This window comes from Meleagris gallopavo, chromosome Z, assembly GCF_000146605.3.
Source record: "Meleagris gallopavo isolate NT-WF06-2002-E0010 breed Aviagen turkey brand Nicholas breeding stock chromosome Z, Turkey_5.1, whole genome shotgun sequence".
In the NCBI taxonomy this organism is placed as follows: Eukaryota; Metazoa; Chordata; class Aves; order Galliformes; family Phasianidae; genus Meleagris; species Meleagris gallopavo.
This window is the reverse complement of record NC_015041.2, coordinates 238,509-257,053: the sequence shown is the minus strand read 5'-3', so window position 1 is coordinate 257,053 and position 18,545 is coordinate 238,509. Positions and strand designations below refer to the sequence as shown.

The window sequence follows — 18,545 nt, the reverse complement described above, 5'->3', positions numbered from 1 at the left end:
AGTCAGATTCATTCATATCATCAGTACCTTTTATTCTGGTGGCTATACCTGCCTATGCTGGTATCACTATGTCAGTGATACCAGAAAAATTAGAAAAAAGGCATCTTGTACAAGTGTCATAAAACATCCTTGTTGTTTTAACAGAGCCTTCACTGTCAGAAATCCTTCTTCTTAACTTGGAGGTCAGATGTTTAAGAAGCACACTCTGTTGTTTGCACTGACAAACAGTGGTTCTGTTATGGAGAACATCACTGCGTTATTCCAAATACAGACAAACTCATAAACAGAAGGAACTAACATTAAAATGAAAAGCTTCTGCTCTTACCACACTTTCTTAGTTGTTCCTTGGATTAACTCTGCCAGAGCATTTCTAATAAAAGAAAGCAGTCTGTAAATTACTCGTTTCTGACTTTTCTATTTGGAAGATTCCGCTTCATTGTTTGCCCTTCAAAAGGATGAAAACAAGGGGAAAACTACAGTTCAATTTTACTGGAGCTTTACTCAATGCCAGGGCTATGCTGTGGAAGTTCATTTGAAACAAAAAGACCTCCATGCACCTGATTTCAAACCAGAATTCAAGTTCCTACTCATTTTCACAGACTTACAGTGGGAGATCAACCTGAGGCTGCCAGCTGTGTTGTGCAGGCTGCCAAAGAGCCCCTGACACACATCAGGTGCACAGAGGATACTGGCTGGACACAGACACTCCCAGCTGTGCATCCAGATATGGAATTGCCAGTGCTACTGCCAGCAGCAAACCTTGCCTTTGGTACTGCAATGCTTTGGCACTTGATGTGGAAATCAGAACCTGGTTTTCCCCGTGGGGCTTGCAACGTCATGGCACGGACTTACCGTATCTTTGGCCATTTATGCAGCATTTTTTAAATGTCATGACGTTCTGTGTGAGAGTTCCTGTCTTGTCGGAGAAGATATAATGGATCTGCCCCAGCTGCTCATTCAGAGTGGTGGTTCTGGCCTTTGCAGCCGTGTCCTTCTCAGGGTAATACATTTGCAGGTCCCAGTTTATAAAATAACTTTGGCCCAAACGAATCACTTCGACGCTAAATGAAATAAACCAGAAGTTGTTGCTGCCAGTTGTAACTTATATTCAAAATAATGACATTTTATCAGATCTGGAGGGCTCTGGCTGTACTTTCAGAGACTCAAGATTGCCTATATAGCATAGGAGCTTAAGACAAAACAATCACATTTTACCAGTTCATTACAGAGTGCCATAACCCCTAGACAGGCCGCTCAACCCAACGTCAGACCACACAGCTCAACTTCAACAACACTGCAGTGACTGCAGAAAAGCCTCTGTATCCTGATCAAGCCAAAAAATATCAGTGCTGCTACAGCAAATAGAAATCCAACATGGGAATAGCATTTTAAGTACCGTTTGGAGAAGAGGAGGTAGGAAACTGAAGGACTTTAGGTATGTTCTAGATGTGCTTGTCAAGGGTAAAATCGTTAATGCATTTAAACTCTGACATCAGAGCATCTTATGCCCAAATTCTAGTGATTCTGAAGTAAAACAAATACTAACACGCTATTTGTTAGAAGCAACTAGTAAGAATTCATTGTAGAATCCCCAATGAATAGAACTTGATTTTTATTACTACTATTAAAAAGCACCTCCTTTTTGTTGTATTCATGTTCACTGTGGTACCGTAATCTTTTCTTTTAGATCTACTGTATGTTATGAAGGATTTAAACTTTGAAACTGAAGTGTGACGAGGAGCTTTGAGGCTGAAGCAAAAGCCACTGGAAATAGAAATTATTTTGATAAAGTAAAAAGTCTTAAAAGTAGTATTCAACTTTTTGTTAACTTTGTGAAAATTTTGATGTTATTGGGATCACAGTTGTTAAATTAGAAAAAGGCCAGCTTTGCACAGTTTTAAAGGCCAGGCTGGACGGGGCTTTGAACAGCCTGGTCTAGTGGATGGTGTCCTTATCCATGACAGGGGGGTTGGAAAAAGATGATCTCGAAGGTCCCTTCCAACCTAAACTATTACATGATTCTATGATAAGAGCATTAAGGTTTTTCTTTTGAAGAATGAATATGTTATTTCATTTTATTACAAAAGTAGTTTCTTTCATGCACTGTAAGATTAGATCAAGAATTTAAATTGCAGAAAGATAACTCTCCTATACTGTCACAGATCACTGCTCGGGAAAGTTTTTTCCTTAGTCAAATTGTAAAGTACATATATACTTATCAATGTAAGACAAATTCAGTATCTTCAAATTCTGTGTCCAAGGGATTTGGGTGATGATTTTATATGAAAATGGTACAGAAAAAAATCACTTTCTTCTAGAATCCTAACAAATAGAGCATATCATCTTCTCAGTAAGATAGTATATCAGCCTGTGTTCCCATCCAGTGTGAAGCTGCATCTGTCACCACCATGGAAAGTAAACTTTGTTGGCTGTTAGTTCATGCAATCAAAGAATATCATCTAGTTCCAACCCCCCTAATATAGGCTGGTCACGAGTCACTAAACCAGACTGCCCAGGTCAACTCAGCTCTGAATGCCTCCAGAGAAGGGGCATCCACAACTACTTTGGGCAACTTGTGCCAGTGCCTCACCATCCCCTGAGTAAAGAATTTCTTCCTAATATAATTCTGAAGTTTAGTAACTGAATCCTATCAACAGTCCAACTATTGAAAGGTGCTGACCTACCTCACATAGAGAGAAATGGGAACCATAGTGTTCAGAACAATGATATAGCCCCAGAAGTTAAGGAAGCCGCGGTACGGAGGACTGTAGTCCTGTGCATCGTAGAGGTACCAAGATGAGTTGCCAATCTGCTGCTCCCAGTAGGTGTGCCCGATGGCGAGGCCAGCCGAAAGCAGGATGAGGACAACAAAGATCTGCAGTGTATACAGAGAGTTGTATGGCACCTCAATAATATTTGCTAGACTTCATTCTCAAATCAACATGTTCAAACCAAAATATTACATAAACAATAAATAATGAGAAGGTGAGCGAACCTTTCCCACAAAATAGACTCTTTAGGTAATCTGAGTTCTAATTTCAGGCTATGCCCCAAGCACAGTTCTCATGTTTTGACACTTGCTTAAGAAGGCAGCAAGTAGGGCACGGGAACATGCACCGAGCAGGGCTGTACTGGTGCTGAGCTAAGTGCCTCCACCTGCCAGCTGCCCAGCTCCCTCTACTTCTTTCCTATATCTCAGGGAATCATCTTGCTGATTAAAGCATGGGCTGGGGGACAGAGGCATTCCTCATACAGGTTCCAAGAGAAGAAATGCAGGTGCTGAGAAGACCCTGGGACCAGGACCTGGATCCTCAAGGCTCTCTACCCAGCAGTTCAGTGCAGACAGAAGCACCCACAACACTGGCTTTGAAATACACTTCTGCATTGTGCAGGCTGCCTTCTATCTCCATTTTAGGGCCATAGATTCCAACTGCTAGATTCCTCCCCCTACTTCATCCCAACTCAAAACAAAGATGTATACTGTTTATATCAGAAGGAAAAAAAAAAAAGCTTCCTAAGTTTGCATTCACTCTGTTTACTTAAAAAAGAACTCAAACTTCTGAATTTTAAAGAAAAAGGCTTACAGTGTAAACCATGTAATTCATAAGGGAGTCAATTTTTGTCCTTTTAAATTTTGTCTTTCCGCTATTTTTCATTATTTTTGTATCAGCACCTAAGGAAAAAGAAAAAAAAAGGAAAGATTTAACACAGCAAACGTCATTTTTAAAAAGTGGGAATAGTCAAAGTTTATAAGAGAAGGGCACAATTTTCCTCCTGGGAGTACTCTTTTGATGAGCAAATGTTACACATATTAATTTCAGACATACCTGCAAATATGACAACCCCATGGCAGAAATCTGTATTCCTAATTTTACATCCACGTAATAAGATCTTATCAGCATCTAATGCATAGCTCCTGTTTCTCCAGAATAATGTTCCTGTGAACTTATCCAGTCGGTTGTTAGGTTCTTCACATTCAATCAGACCTAAGTTTTGAGAATGTGTTTAATACACAGCATTTACCACCAAAAACCTCTTGCCCACTTTTTCTTTTAATATTTCTCAAATTTTAACAAGGGCCTGACTGCAAGAGCAAAGCTCTCTCTGGATCTTAAATTCCAGGACGAACACAGTGTTCAGCTCTTCTACTACTGAAGACTTCCCAGCAACGATCTCACAAGGTAAGACAGATATCTGTGAATATTTTGGCTACAAACAGTGACATTTTAATTCTACTCTTAGAACTTGCCCTGTTCCCACTGTCTCTGATTGATCACTCCCACAGTCAGCTTGCCCTAGAATTTTGGTTCATGTTGTATTCTCTATCATCAGAAGATACGTAAATAAATAGACAACAGACTTACCAAGACATAAGTAAATGAATAGAAACCTTTCCAGGCTCAACTCTGACAGCAAACTGTTTTTTTTCCCCCATAGAAAAACACATGCAAATGCTAATAAAAGGTCAATGTGTCATAGTTCATTCAAGCTCCAGGTCTTATTTTCAGATAGACTGTATTTTGCTCATCCTCACAGCATCCTTGTGCAATTTGCCAGTGCTAACTTCAGCGTCACAAGCACCAGTATTAATGCCTCAGTCTACTCTCTGCTGTATTTACGTGGACTGTAAATCATTTGATCAACATTTGAATAGCTGTAATAAAAAAAATATAACTGTACAAACCATTGAAGTCTGCCATCGCATTCTCCTCTTGAAGATACCTGTCTGTTACCTCAAGGGCCATTTTAAATTTTAAGTTTGTCTCACTAAAAATAAAGGATAAAAAGCACATTGTTTTAAGAGCTTTGACAGGAAAAACATTTGAACAAAATTAAATTAAGTCAATCAATGCACAGTAGACAGCAGCCTCCCACCTGGAAGGAATAAGCAAAGCTGTGTGTTTCCACAGACATGAAACACTCACAAGCAACACAATCAATTATTACACTGGCTGATTTTCCTCACCTACAAGATCAGACACTGTAACAACCCCTTACCTCCTCTCACTCAGAAAAGTGAGGTTTCTCAGAAACACTGCTGTACTACTACAGCAGTAATTAAATGCAATTAATGGTTTGCTCAAAGCAATATTTAATAACTGACATTGTTAAGAGCTCCAAGTGAGAGCAAACATTTTGCATGATGTTACAAGTTACTGCTTACAAGGTCACTAAAAGTTGACTGAGAAAGCAAAATTAATGTCATCTCATTAGGTGAAGTCCCTGCTATCACAGACTTCTCTTGAAAAACAAAAAAATCAATACTACCTTCTCTGACAACATGAACTAAACAACATTTGCAAAGCAACACGACAGAAATAGTAAGATTTACACTGTTTAAGCAGCATCAATGAAAAAAACTTCCACAGAAAATTGTTTGCTTATTTGGACTTCTGTTGTTGGTTATTTTAATTTTCTTGCTCTGACAGGCAATAAGACATGACTAGAAAAATAGGAGAGGGCAGGTTGCAGATCTCTGGCAATAAGCAGTCCAAGCTCCTGTCAGCAGCTAGACCACAGATGAAGTTATCCAGGATCCCATCAACCTAAATCTTGATTACTCCAATGGTAAAAATTCTTCATCGTGAGAAAAACAAACCACTTCTTACACAAATCCAGACAGAATTTCCCCTGAACTCTCTTGCATTCCTTATGCTGTCAGTGTGCATCCTTGGGAACACTGTATCTTCACTCCAACTGTGAGATACTAAAAGACTACTATTAAATGACACTCCTCCAGGCAGAATAACACCACTTCTGCATCTGTTCTCAGTGTACCATGTTCACCAATACTTCAGTCATCTTGGTGGCACTTCAATGGACCCTTGCTAGTTTTTACTGTTCATCAAACTGTTGGAATCAAGCACTGGACATTTTTCCTGGTGTGGCTAACAGGTGTCAGGAACTACAGAACAATTTCATCTCTTGGTTGGTTATGGCAGGCCTGCCAGAGCCCACTGCTCCAAGAGTGCTCTAATGGCTGCTGTCCACAAGAACCTCCAGGTTCTGCTTCATGGAGCAGCACTCCTGACAGTCAGATCCTGGTCTGTACTGCTGGCTGGGATTACCCCACCCCAGGTGCAGGACTTCATAGCCACCTCCGCTCTCAACTGTTCAGCTGGTTTCCCCATTCCTATCTCCCAGACTTGTGATCTGTCTGTCCAGTTCTGACACTAGCAGCTTGTCAATAAGCATATCTTATCAAATGCACTCATAAAATCAAGGTGGATGACATCTTCTGCTATGAAATGGGCCCCATATCCAATATAGAAGACATTTCGAGACGGAAGCAATAATCAGGCTGGTTAAGCACCATGTTAATCTTTGGCTTTCCCCACTCAAATTCTCGTCTTCTGCATGTCTGTAAATAGTTCCCATGATCTCTCCTGTCCTGCAGTTTTTCCAGGGAATGAGGCGAGGCAGACTGGTCTGTAGTTTCCTTCATATCCTTTTTGGCTCTTTTTGGTGGAAGAGTGTGATCCTTGCTGTGTACCATGCCTTGGGAACTCCCCTTGTCTCTGTGACCTTTTGAAGAAGGCTGACAATGGCTCAGCAATGATGCCAGAGAACTTTCACCACCCTCAGATGAATCCCATCAGGCTTGTCAGGGATAGTTTGTACAGGTGGTCCCTGACTGGACCATCCTCTTCTTCCAGTTGTTTGCCATTGCTTCTTAGCACAAGAACCTAGGAACTGACCTTTCCCATGAAGACAAAGCAATTAATTGCAACCTTACCTCAAAAATAATTGTATTAATTTAATTGCCTTATTTCTGAAATATACACTTATTGCTCTTTTACCAGTAAGCCGAAATTAAAAAAAATCCTTATGTACATTCTTACCCATCTAGTTCAGCTGTCTCTACGTAGCAGAGACTGTTTGGTTCTGAGCTGGATAGCAGCAAAATATCAGCCTAGTAAAACAAATAAATAAGCAGCAAATAAATCCAAGTCAAGATCTTACAGAATTCTGTAGGAATACAAAACAAATGTATCTAAAGCACTTACAGGAACGAAAGTATTCTTCTTCAGACGAATGATATCACCAACTTTAATATCTTTCCACTTCATGCTTTTGAACCTAGTACCAAGATAGTTTAATGATTATTATTATTTCATCTGGAATAGTATCCACCCTACAAATCATGAAATATTAAACTTTCTGTAGTACAAAAACATTACATCTTGGTTAAGATGTCTCTTGTTTTTCGAAACAGTAATTTAGATGGGGGTCTAAAACTTAGAAGAAAGCCTATCTCCTTTCTTCCCTGCTTGCTTATATATGAGTTTCTGTCCACCTCTCCAATGAAGCTGCTTTTAGCACAGATTGAGTGTCACTAAGAACTAAGTTTAAATGACTCCTTTCAGCAATTCCCTTCTGTTTCCAATTAGCTTTTCACACAGACGTATGGAATAGTAGAGAACAAAAAGCTGAACATTCTCTGTCACGTATGGTTTATGTAACAAAGCAACAAACATCAGTTACTACCTTAAGAAGAAAACTACGAACCTTCCTTCCCTGATGACTTCACATGCTCTATTATTAACCTCATTGTCCATCCTGTGACGAACCTGAAAAGCAGGAGGAGAGAATGTACTCCCAACTGCACGAAACAACTGTTTTCTTTTGCTTTTAGTATCAACAGAACGTGTTTCTTACTATGTCATCCACTAGGTCTTTGACCGCAGTTATTCCCAGCACCAAGAGTAAGGGCACCAGCGTTGTATACCATGACAGAGTACTTATCTGGGGAATTGCCTATCAGAGACAAACAGAATCAGTACAGGATAATCATCAGGCTCACTTCAGAAACAGTAAGTAGCAGGCCAGTTATGACATTACAAGAGGAACCAACACATCAGAGAATTTTAAATCAGGTTATGAAGATGGAAAGAAAAACTCTGCTAGCAAAGCTTGGCCATGCTGTCGTGCCTGAACATTGGCTCCTCTTTAGCAATTGTAATTGCTTGTATTTTCTCTTGGAGCTTCTGCTTTATGAATGGGACGTGGAAGTCGTCATGTTTTACAGAGTAACAGACAAAAGAATCAACTTTTCCTCACAAAATTAATCAATTTAACAACTAGCTAATCTAAGGTAATACAAAAGTAGGGTAGGGTGATTTGGATTTCTGTTAAGATATCCTTAGTTTCTATAGTTGTTCAGATATGGTCCCTCACAGATATCATGCAATTTCCTGAAAGGACAGCAATTAATTGTATCGTGTTATTCAACTTGGTAGATCAGCACCTCAAACTCACTTACAATTCCTATTCTCTGTTTATAAATCATGCCTTACCTGCAAAATGAGTAGTACTAGAAAGTAGGTGTTGGCTGCTCTTTTAAACTGTTCAAATAGATTCAGTGGTAAAAAAGTGACAAGGTTGTACTTGTACGTCTTAATTGCATTTCCCTGTTGAATAAATCAAATGTCATTCATAACATAAGATTCTTCTTGCTTTACAAACGTACAGATCATATGTTAATAAAACATTTACTAGTGAAATCTTTCCTATAAACTTTGTTAGACTTGTAGCTTTCTTCAACAGTTTCACGTGGGTTACTATCATAATGACACAAAAAAATAGTGTGTTTCACTGGCATTAATACAGCCAAAAAGCATCACAGACTTCATATCTAGCTTCGTGAGACTGAGGGACTACAGAACATCACACAGCTACAGTGCAGAAGGGCACAGCCTGTCTCCAGGAAGCTCCCATAGGAAGATGGTGCAGGGGGAAAACTTCAGTGCTCTCCCTATCCTGTTCTATTTTCTCTGTAAGGCATATGAGCATTATTTGCTATATACACAGCACCACTATTAGGGATACAATTGGTGTCAGATGTCTATCTACAAAAATACGTTCAGACACAAGTCTTTGAATCAGACTTCAGGAGGGACTATGTGAAACTTGCTCAGAGTAGCCTCCATCAGTGGTCCCTACCTAGTTAGACATAAAGGACTTCTGTTTGAATAATGGCTCCAGCTGCAGAAATTTTGGTATAAAATGTTCATAATCATGCATTCAGTAACATGAAGTTTGTAAGGTAGATATCTCACCAGGCACAATGAAACACACTGGCCAATGCACCACCAATAACACCAGAGTTGACATGTTAACCCCAAAGTCCAATTTTGTGTCAATCACAACTGGCACCGCAAATTTAATACTTTGAATTAAACAGTCTCCTTGATCCTAATCAGGTGTACATGCAATAACACTGTTTAAATGAACAGACATTCCCTACAGTCTAATTTTAAGACTGTTCCAGACAAGTTTCATCAGAATATTGCTTAATCCTACACACAGCCTTCTTTGATGAAAGAAGGCAGCTTTCTTGATGTTTGCAACAGCTGTAGTTTGGCAGGATAAAATTCAGAATCTGAAGATATCTGGCTTTTAATTCTTTACTTTGTCTTAAGCAAGTCTCTTGATACCTACATTTTCTATTCACAAACTCAAATCAATTACATTTTCCTGCTTCTACTGGAAATCCTAATAGAGCATTAATCGTGGCTTTTACACCAGTCAACAACGTTTGAAAAGACCTTAATGAGATCAAGAAAGCGTTCACCCTGACAAGTCCTACAGCCATGTAATTGAGGCACAGAAAACTTACAGCATATTTGCTTTTTTTGAAGCACAGAAATATTTTTCTCTTAAACTGGGGCTGTTCATGGAAGTGACGATCATTTGCTTTAACTTGCCAGCTGCAGTCTGGAAGAAAAAGGTAAATACGGGTCAATATTTGATTGTTACACATGAGGAAGCCATTCTACCAGAGTCAGGTTCTTTCAAACGCCATCTTTTTAAGGTAATTCCAATTGAAACAAGACTGGAACTGACTTTTCATATTATATCATCCAATAAAATGTGTAAGATATTTCCAGATTACTAGTCTTTACTAACAAATAAATAAATTAGTTAAAAAATAAACTGAAGTAGGAAAAAGTCACATAACAATTTGGAAGTCCCACAGGAAACTGAAAGCATAGAGAAACATTCAGTCAAGCACCCTTGACTAAATTCCCTTATTTCCACTCTTTTGCTAACAACTGCGAAGCACCGTGCACTCAAAAAACAGGGTTTCTCAGCCTTTTCAAAAATTGAAAGATACACTCATTTTTCTGAAAAAAAAAAAAAAATAGCATTAATATAAACATAGTGTGTTTTCATTAACAATCATAAGTAAAAATTTAATGTGCTCAGCCATGAATTTTCATTGCTTGCTTAAAAACTCAGGAATATGAATTACAGTATGCAGCAAATTTAATAAAACTAAACAAGAGATGTCAGCAGCAGCCTTCCGAAGTTTTGGACAACAATCTTCAGAATCACTTACAAACTACCCAGCAAGCTTGCTTGGATCTGTTACCTTCAGTATTTGGCATTTAAAGCTGGAATTGATACACAGCCTCCTCAGGGAAAAAGTTTCAAAAGCATTTCCTAAGAAACCATCCATTTCTACGTTGAAGTTTTTTAGAAAGCTATGAAAAGCAACAACCAAATAGAAATAACTGTGTTATGCTTCTTTCAATTTTCAGGTGATGGAGAAGGCAAGTAAGTGAAGCTCTGTTCAAGCAGTTCTTGGACCACAGGCCATGTACTTCTAGTATCCACCTTAATTAATGTGAGGATACAAGGCAGATCATTACTGTTATGCACCAGGTAGTGGCACAGAATTCTAGATGCAGACTGGAGTTAAGCTGACTTTCATACAGATATTTATTAGATTGAATTGCCACCAATCGCTTCTCCATTTGGATAAGCTAGATGATCTTTGGAACCTGAAGATCTTTAAGGTCCCTTCCAATCTGAGCCATTCCGTGATTCTAAGCCAGTCCAAATCCAATCTAACACACAAATTACAAAGAGAAGATGGATCCACATGTGGCTTAGCCTCTGGTTTTGGTACCGTTAGCTACCCAAAGCAAGTTTCCATCAGAATAGTACCTTTTTTCAGTGGCTCCTGGCTCTCCTTGGTGCTCCTGTTGATTTGGTTTTGCTCTGGTTCAACGGCAGGCTGCTGGCTGTCTAGCTCATCCTCTGTGTCATCATCACTGTATGGCACCACTTCGTCATTAGGTTGGGAATCCTCATCAAAAGTGGTCTCCGAGTCCCGTTCCGAACTCATGCTGCTACTGCCCTGCAGGCATTTTGTAAAGGTTCAGAAGCAGAGCTAACAAAGCAGGTATTGGAAACCACAACTCCGTAAGTTTACTTTGTCAATAATGTTTAGCAAAAAACAAATTTGAAACTAGTTCCCCTGGAGCAGCTGAGAGCACTGAACTGTGCTATATTTAATTACACACACACACAGCAGACCAAGGAGGATCTTACAGTCATGATGCAGGACATCCTTAATGGGATGCAGAAACAAGCAAGCCTGGGAACATCCAGCTCTCAGTAGCCATGCAACCCACATGTGCAGCAGCATCAGGATCAGAGGGGTGCAGGAGCTGGGCCCTAGCCTCCTTCAGCATTTTTAGGTCACTGAGACCACTTCCACACCTTCAGCTGCTCCAATTAATTGGCTGTAAACTGAACCCAGCAACCAACTCTCACTTGTAACTCCAACCCACATCCCCCCGCAAACAGCCACCTGTACAACTCCTAGGGAGGTCTACACTGACAGTTGGCCTATTCACTGCTTCACTTAGTGTCCTGGCATTTTAATGACTGACCTGGTACAACAGTTCAGATTGCCCCAGTGAGTGTGTACAGTTCATTTCTAGCCACGCAATTTCCAAATTTCTTGTACTCAAGCTTCAGTTACTTGCTTTGGAAGATCAACACTTCTGAAAAGACTCTGATGTGATTGAAAACTCCAGGGAGAAGAAGGGGCTGCCTCCTGGAGCTCAGAAGCCTGCCAGCCCCAGCCAGCCTCTCCTGGGTCCCCGCAGCCCAGTGTCACCTCAGCACATGTAAAGCTCCGTCACTCTATCTCCACACTGCTGTCAGCAATGCCAGCCAACAGCAATCACTGGGGCTGACACCAAACCCTGCTGGTAACCACTTTGGTTTCCATTTTTACAGAGCAGAACTGCCTTCCTTCCTTAATATCTCTTATGAGAGATATAAATATTAAATGAGCACTTAATATGCTGCTCAAATGACACGACCGTGGGCTGGCAGCTCAAAGCGTGATCCACTTCTGAGCAGCAGCACACAAGTGAATGCTTCAGAACAGCTAGCTTAAAACTAAAACCAAACCTGCAGGCACCCAATCAGAATATAGAGATGGACACAGCTTCTTAAAAAACCACTCAGGCTGCTAGGAGCCACTCACCAATGCCATTAGCTGGGACATTACAGCTGGTCACTAACACATGGGACATGCAACGTGAAACTTTTAATTGTCTGTTCTAAACACTCTCAGAGTTACAGAACTCATAAGACTCACAGACTGAGCAACCACAGTTCCCTCAGCTGCTCCCCACTGAGGCTTGCAAAGAAGCAGTCACAGCCACTGCAATACTAACACCTCATGTGTGGAACAAAATGCAGGGAACAGCTGAAAACACTTACGTGTGTGGCCCTCAGAACTAAAAGCACCACTGGATCTTTGAACTGCTCTCAAGTGAAGGCAAAATAAGTTCACACACCTGACACACAGAATCTTCGGTCTATTAATCTTTACTCAACTGATTAATCAACTAAATAATCATGAAAAGACTTAGATGTAAAAAATAAACCCAAACCACCACCCTGCATTTCTTTTATAAATGCACAGCTAAATGGAATCACCTAAAATACCCCATGATGCTACCAGTCTGATGGCCTGTCCAAGGGAAATTGAAAGGGATTCCCTTCCTTTTACATCCCCAAAGAACTGAACTGCCAGGGGGCACCCTGCCAGCAGAGAAGGGGGTCATTACAGCATGTATGTGTAGATATGGCAGTTGGGTACACGGCTTAGTGGGCATAGTGGGAGTGGAATGGGGTTGGACAAGGTGATCTTATAGATCTTTTCCAGCCTTAAGGATTTTATGACTCTGTTAAGGGATAGCATGGGTCTGGATAATCCTCCTGCAGCCCACTATTTAGCTCTCAAAAAGCAGCAGTGAGAGCTGGAGCCTTTCAATGGCAAGATATTGCATTTCTATCCCCACTTCAGGGATTCCAGCCAAATGCTTTAATAGACTATCACCCTTCATTAAAAATATATTGTTGAACTAACCTACCTGTAAGAAGAGCTTCTGCAAGATAACAGGCAAATAACAAAACTAGATTTGCTTTCAAAATGTGAAATGGATGACATACTGCTCAAAATAGGTAGGAAATTCTAGAGTTGACAAGTTCTTGAACGAGCACACAGAATGTATCTTATGAACAACCTCCTTAATGACACTGTAAGGAAAAGAATTTACTTAAAAGAGTATGGAACAGCACAAATAGGACAAGGACATAACCATCACTACAAGCTCCTCTAAGCATCAACTGAATGAGCTCAAGGCCTGCAGCCACAAGGCCGTCTATCTGTGTATCTACTTGATACGGAACAGCTGGACTTACTTCAGGGAATGACTACATCAAAACATCCCCAAATATCCCCAAAATGACATACATGGGAGGAATGATATTTCCCAATCAGAACTAACAATCAGTCATCATTCTGAAATGCACCAACTTCCTTATGTATCCTCACGGAATACTGGAATGTTGGTAGAGTTCCATTTTGAAATACATTGGAGAAAGGCAACCTCAATAGTTTACATAACTATTTTAATTCACCTGTGACTGCAGGCATGGTTCTTTTCATCTGAGGCAGCATACTGGCAGGCTTTGGCTTTCCCAACCCTTTCTGAGAACACTCAAATAGTATCTCTATTGTTCTTCCCGCATCATCTGTCTCTGTTTTCATCTTTCTGTACGTGTCCTTTTTGTGTCTGAATTTTGGCAGCAGTTCCTTGTTGATCTATGCACATCCCAGCCACACTAGCTTGACTTCCTGCTCTGGAAGGAGGAGATCCTTGGAAACCAGACAACAAATCTGAACTCTCTTCTCCAGGACCGTGCCCCATGGAACACTTCCAAGTAGATCCTTGCTCTCCTCATGTCCAGGGCTGTGGACTTGAGTGGTGAGGCACTAGCACGGGCTGCTCAGGGAAATCACTGAGTCACCATCCCTGGAGATGTTCAAGAACTGTGGAGACGTGGCACCTGGGGACATGGCCAGTGGGCATGGTAGGGGTGGGCTGATGGTTTGTCTTGGTGACCTTTGAGATTTTTTCCAACCTTAATGATTCTGTGACTTGCCTTGCTTCCTCCTGTCAGGATTCCGAATTCCACCACCCAATGGCTCCAGCGTGCAAGACTGTCCCACCCTTCAAACCCCAACCACTTCTTCCTTGTTTGGATATAGAACGCTCAGCAGACAATTTCCTCTCTTTGGTTTCCTATATCTTAACAATATTTATCTTAACTGCGTATGTTATGACACACGCAAGATGGAGGAGGATGTGAGGAGTTTATTAAAAGCTTAAAGTTCCACACCTAGAAATGTTATCTAGGATTCAGTTTAGTTGGAGATTCTCAAATGCACTTAGAATCCCGAGGCCTCAACTCTTCAAGGTTAATCAAACAAATGTTGCATTAAGAACAAACAAACTAACAAACAAGGCTTATAATTCAGAACACATCAGATATGGTGTACGACCTTGATGCCAGCCTAAGAGTTCTCTGTGACTATCATAAACAGTGGGGTTTGGTGCCTGGCACAGTAGAGAAGCAGACTCTGCCCAGACACACACTGCCCAGGCAATTGGTTCCTCAGCTCCTGACCTAGCAGACACACATCAGCTCTCAGCACAGTTTCAGGAAACAAAACTGCTGAATATCTGTCCTGGGAAAATAGGTGAACTTACTTTCAAGCTGCTCCATCAGAGTGCAGGGAACAAGCAGCGACTTGCTGGTCTATCAGAGCTCCCACTCCCTTTCTATGCATGGTGATCTTGAAAAAAGTTGCCACCTCGAAACCTGCTGGAGTTGGGCAGTGCCAACACAGGCTTAACAGGAGGTGACTCACGCTTCCCATCCTAATTCAAGTGATTAAACGTGGCTAAGGGAAAAATACATGTGGTGCAGCAATACCTCCACATCACAGATCCCAGCTCACCAGAATACACGTCACACCTGGCAGGTCTGAGCTCACCTCCGTGGCATAGCAGAACTGAAAAGGTTAAGGCAGCCCTTTCAGAGAATCAGACAATCACTGCAAAACCTTGGGAAACCTGTTTTGTGAGCAGCATCCCATTTGAGTCAGCTTGGTTAGGTCACCTATTTCTGTCACTCACCCAGACCCAGATTTTACACACACATGTATACAAACAGACATACATACACTGCTTTTATACATAAACTATGTATATTTTGATTCACAATACCATCTCATCTCACAGGAAATATTTCTAAAAAAAGATCATTTCAGGCAATTTTTGGCCACAACCTGTGCAGAAGATACTAAGAACTTCATCCGAATAGCAGATATTTCCTTTTCCCTCAAATATTACCATAGTGGAGGCACCTAGCATCATCAGTACACTGACAGCGAGCAGTCACATCAGCACTGACATCCACCACAAGAAGACAGATTTAAGATGGTTACAATCCAGTGAATAACTAACTTCTCCTCACCTGCCTTCCCTTCCACTCTTGAAATTTTAGCTCCAGGATAAAGTCACCAACGGCAACCACTCACTAAAACAGGCGTTTCCAAAAATGTATTTCACCAAACTTTTTCAACTGCGAGGATCAATGAACTACAAAATTACTGAATGTGTGAAAATGAACACGAAGAATATTCTAACATAAATAAATTATCATTATGAGCCAAAAGGACTCTACAGAAGGAAGAGATTAATTTACCACTTACTGAAAACTGGAAGCTGACAGCAGACAGATCCACAGCCCACAGTCCCAGTTGTCTGAAGCCAAGCAATGACGGTTGAAGATGAGGCACTTACAGAAACAAAATGCTAATTTTACCCATTATCTGCACTAGGATTTTTCATTAACAGATATAGACTTTCCTTCTCCTAAAGTCCAAGTCAAGCCAAGTTATCTTTGCAAACGATAATAAAGGAGGCAACCTTTGTTCAAGCTGTAGCCGTAAGAGTATTCTGCAGGGGTTTCCACCTGCATTTTACAGAGATTATTAAACTTCCTCCCATGATTCATGGTATAAAACTACATGGATTAGATTAATAAAGGAAGAAATAATTATTTTTGTGCATATATAAACTGTCTTGAAAGACGTTTTGGAAGTTTAAACAGTTATTTTCTCAGCTGTTTCAGCTCTCCACCAAAACCAGCAGCCATTTTAAACTGTAAAAGTTACTTCCCACTACAGATCACAGTTGCAGATTGCAGTTACTGCACCTCTCCCATCACCACTAAAGCTGGGGACTCTCCTGGGCTGCCCAGCAGGCAGCATAGCTTGAGGGAGCTGCTGGGAAAAAAAAGCACTATTTCTGATCAGATCTCCAGGCCATTCATGCTACCTCCTCTTCCTGCCCTCAGAAAGACACTTCAGCAACAGTCCTGGTACTGTCCTTGGGTTTGCTAACGTTGCTTTCTCTGCAGTGCTCACCCTTCCACGCTTTTTCTTTGCACTTTCCTGCGCATCCCTCTGCACCAGCCTATAGACAAAGGCATCTACAAGTTTGCCCAAGCTGTCTGCCTCTGCTGGTCAGATTAAAATACATATTTTTGATTCATCTAAGAACAGACGAGAAAAACAACAACACAACACAGCACTAAGCGGATCACTGTAAGTCACAGAATAACTTTGTGAGCTTGGCAAAAAAGCAGAGATGCAGAAGCAGTGCACTGAGTGTTTGCAAAGGGGGCTGAGAGCTCCTGAACCTTCAGTCTCCAGCGGACAAGGCAGGAACCACATCCTTCACCCCAACAAGCACAGGTCACAAAGGGTAAGAGATTTGCCCAAGGCCACATGGTAAGTCACAGGCAGAGCCAGGGTTGGGTTTCAGGAGCTCCTGGCTAATATCCTGCATTCAATTACATCTAAACAAAGCACCTCATTTAGCAGAGGCCAGATAAAAGAAACAGCCAAGGAAGAACATCAAAACCCCTCGTAATTGAAACAGAATCAATCAAACCTCTACCAATATCTAAATGGAGGTAGCTCATTACAGTTAAGCCCAGTATGAAAACCAGTGACATTAAAATAAAAGCCACAGCAACAAAAGAAGATGGAAAATGAATTCTAGCTAATTTAAATAGAGGACTTCAATGCAAAGCAAGCAAGCGGCTTGTTGAATTCAACATCACAAACTGCAAGCCAAGGGACTGGAATATTCACAGGCTGTGGATGAAGAGAATAAGTTACAGGGCATTGCTTCGCATTACCTACAGATTAACAAAGGGACAAACAGGTGTGGGACAGATGCACAAGCAACCATACGCTGAGGTGAACTTCAGTAATATCAATGCAGAGACTGGTGGAGAAAAACACAGACCAAACATCCCCCGACATTTGAATCAGTCTCAGAAAAGAAAGCTTTATAAAAGAGAACCAAACAGATCCAAGCAGAAAACTGTGAGTAAATCTGAGCTTAACAAGGACACCTTAAGCAGGGAATTAAACTCACATTATCTAGAGACAATTATAGAGTTAAGGAACACATGGCAACGAAGTTTGCTAGCAGCCCCACCAACATGCCCAGACCTTGGGCTCCCTGCAGCTGCAGCACCCGCTGCCTGCCATGCACTGAGCAAAGGCAGCATGGTTACTGCCAGGAGCACCACATACTGTGCCCGCAGTTTCAGTGTCTCTGTTGACATTTGCTCAGTGGAAGGACACCTCGTGTGCCATTTAACACCTCTGTACTTAGCCGTCCGGAAGAGGGATGCTATGGAAACAAAGCAGCAGGTAGTAGGGCTCAGATGCAGATTTGTGTCCGTCAGAAGGCTCCTTCCATCTGCCAGCAGCCTGATGAGCCTCACAGAATGGCCAAGGTTGGAAGGGACCATAAGAATCACAAAGCTCCAACCCCCTGCCACATCCAGGGCCACCAACCTCCACATTTAAGACCAGACCAGGCTGCCCAGGGCCCCATCCAACCTGGCCTTGAACATCTGTAGGGACGGGGCATCCACAGCCTCTCTGGGCAGCTGTTCCAGCCTCACGAGCAACCTCCAGCGCTCTGCTACAGAATCAGGACAGTTTCTTAACATGGACTCCTGTAACTGCTCTAAAGGCCGTACAAACACGAACTAACGGGTAATTACCCACAACCACTATGGCTGTTTTCCTCAGGAACACACACGAGGAAGGAAACCGACTCACAGGCGCGGCGCAGGCAGCGGGATCCGCAGCACAGCACGCCTCGTCCTCCCCTCGGTGCGCAGCTCAGAGCGCGGGCGGCGCGGCCAGGTCGACGTCCGGCTTCGGGACACGGCTCCGCATCGCCTCACACGGCGTTCCTGAGCGAGCAAGTGCAGACATTCACGTTTTTAAACGACACGACAACAGAACACACGGCCTTCAGGCTCGGGTGTCCTGAAGGGGGAAAAAATAAAGA

At 41.7% G+C, this 18,545-nt stretch overlaps 2 protein-coding genes across 6 annotated transcripts in view; both read right to left on the bottom strand.

Annotated features, from left to right (window-relative positions):
- LOC104914729 (asparagine--tRNA ligase, cytoplasmic-like) overlaps nucleotides 1-18,545 on the bottom strand; it is a 95,229-nt gene that overhangs the window by 58,032 nt on the left and 18,652 nt on the right. The gene's annotated exons all lie outside the window — the stretch shown is intronic.
- LOC104914731 (phospholipid-transporting ATPase IC-like) lies at nucleotides 7-18,539 on the bottom strand. 5 transcript variants are annotated; one of them, XR_002109676.1, is made up of 15 exons: nucleotides 18,311-18,539; nucleotides 10,954-11,146; nucleotides 9,620-9,717; nucleotides 8,298-8,411; nucleotides 7,660-7,758; nucleotides 7,510-7,571; nucleotides 7,008-7,080; nucleotides 6,843-6,913; nucleotides 4,685-4,767; nucleotides 3,828-3,986; nucleotides 3,585-3,673; nucleotides 2,685-2,875; nucleotides 853-1,061; nucleotides 326-445; nucleotides 7-233 (listed from the first exon to the last, which is right to left on the bottom strand). XR_002109676.1 is itself a non-coding variant. In XM_010725122.1 (15 exons), exons 2-14 carry the CDS (start codon nucleotides 11,132-11,134, stop codon nucleotides 351-353), a joined length of 1,449 nt encoding a protein of 482 aa, XP_010723424.1. In that variant the 5' UTR covers nucleotides 11,135-11,146; nucleotides 18,311-18,539; the 3' UTR covers nucleotides 7-233; nucleotides 326-350. The 5 variants fall into 5 exon arrangements, 4 of the variants coding, with proteins under 4 accessions (XP_010723424.1, XP_010723420.1, XP_010723423.1 ...); XM_010725122.1 differs by having other exon boundaries at nucleotides 326-370; XM_010725118.1 differs by having other exon boundaries at nucleotides 7-445.

Coding starts and splice junctions, on each gene's coding strand:
- LOC104914731 (XM_010725118.1), bottom strand. CDS start 11,134: ATGAGTTCGGAACGGGACTCGGAGACCACTTTTGATGAGGATTCCCAA. Junction 9,718..10,953: donor CCAGGAGCCACTGAAAAAAG/GTACTATTCTGA, acceptor TTTTTCTTCCAG/ACTGCAGCTGGCAAGTTAAA. Junction 2,876..3,584: donor TGAATTACATGGTTTACACT/GTAAGCCTTTTT, acceptor TATACACTGCAG/ATCTTTGTTGTCCTCATCCT.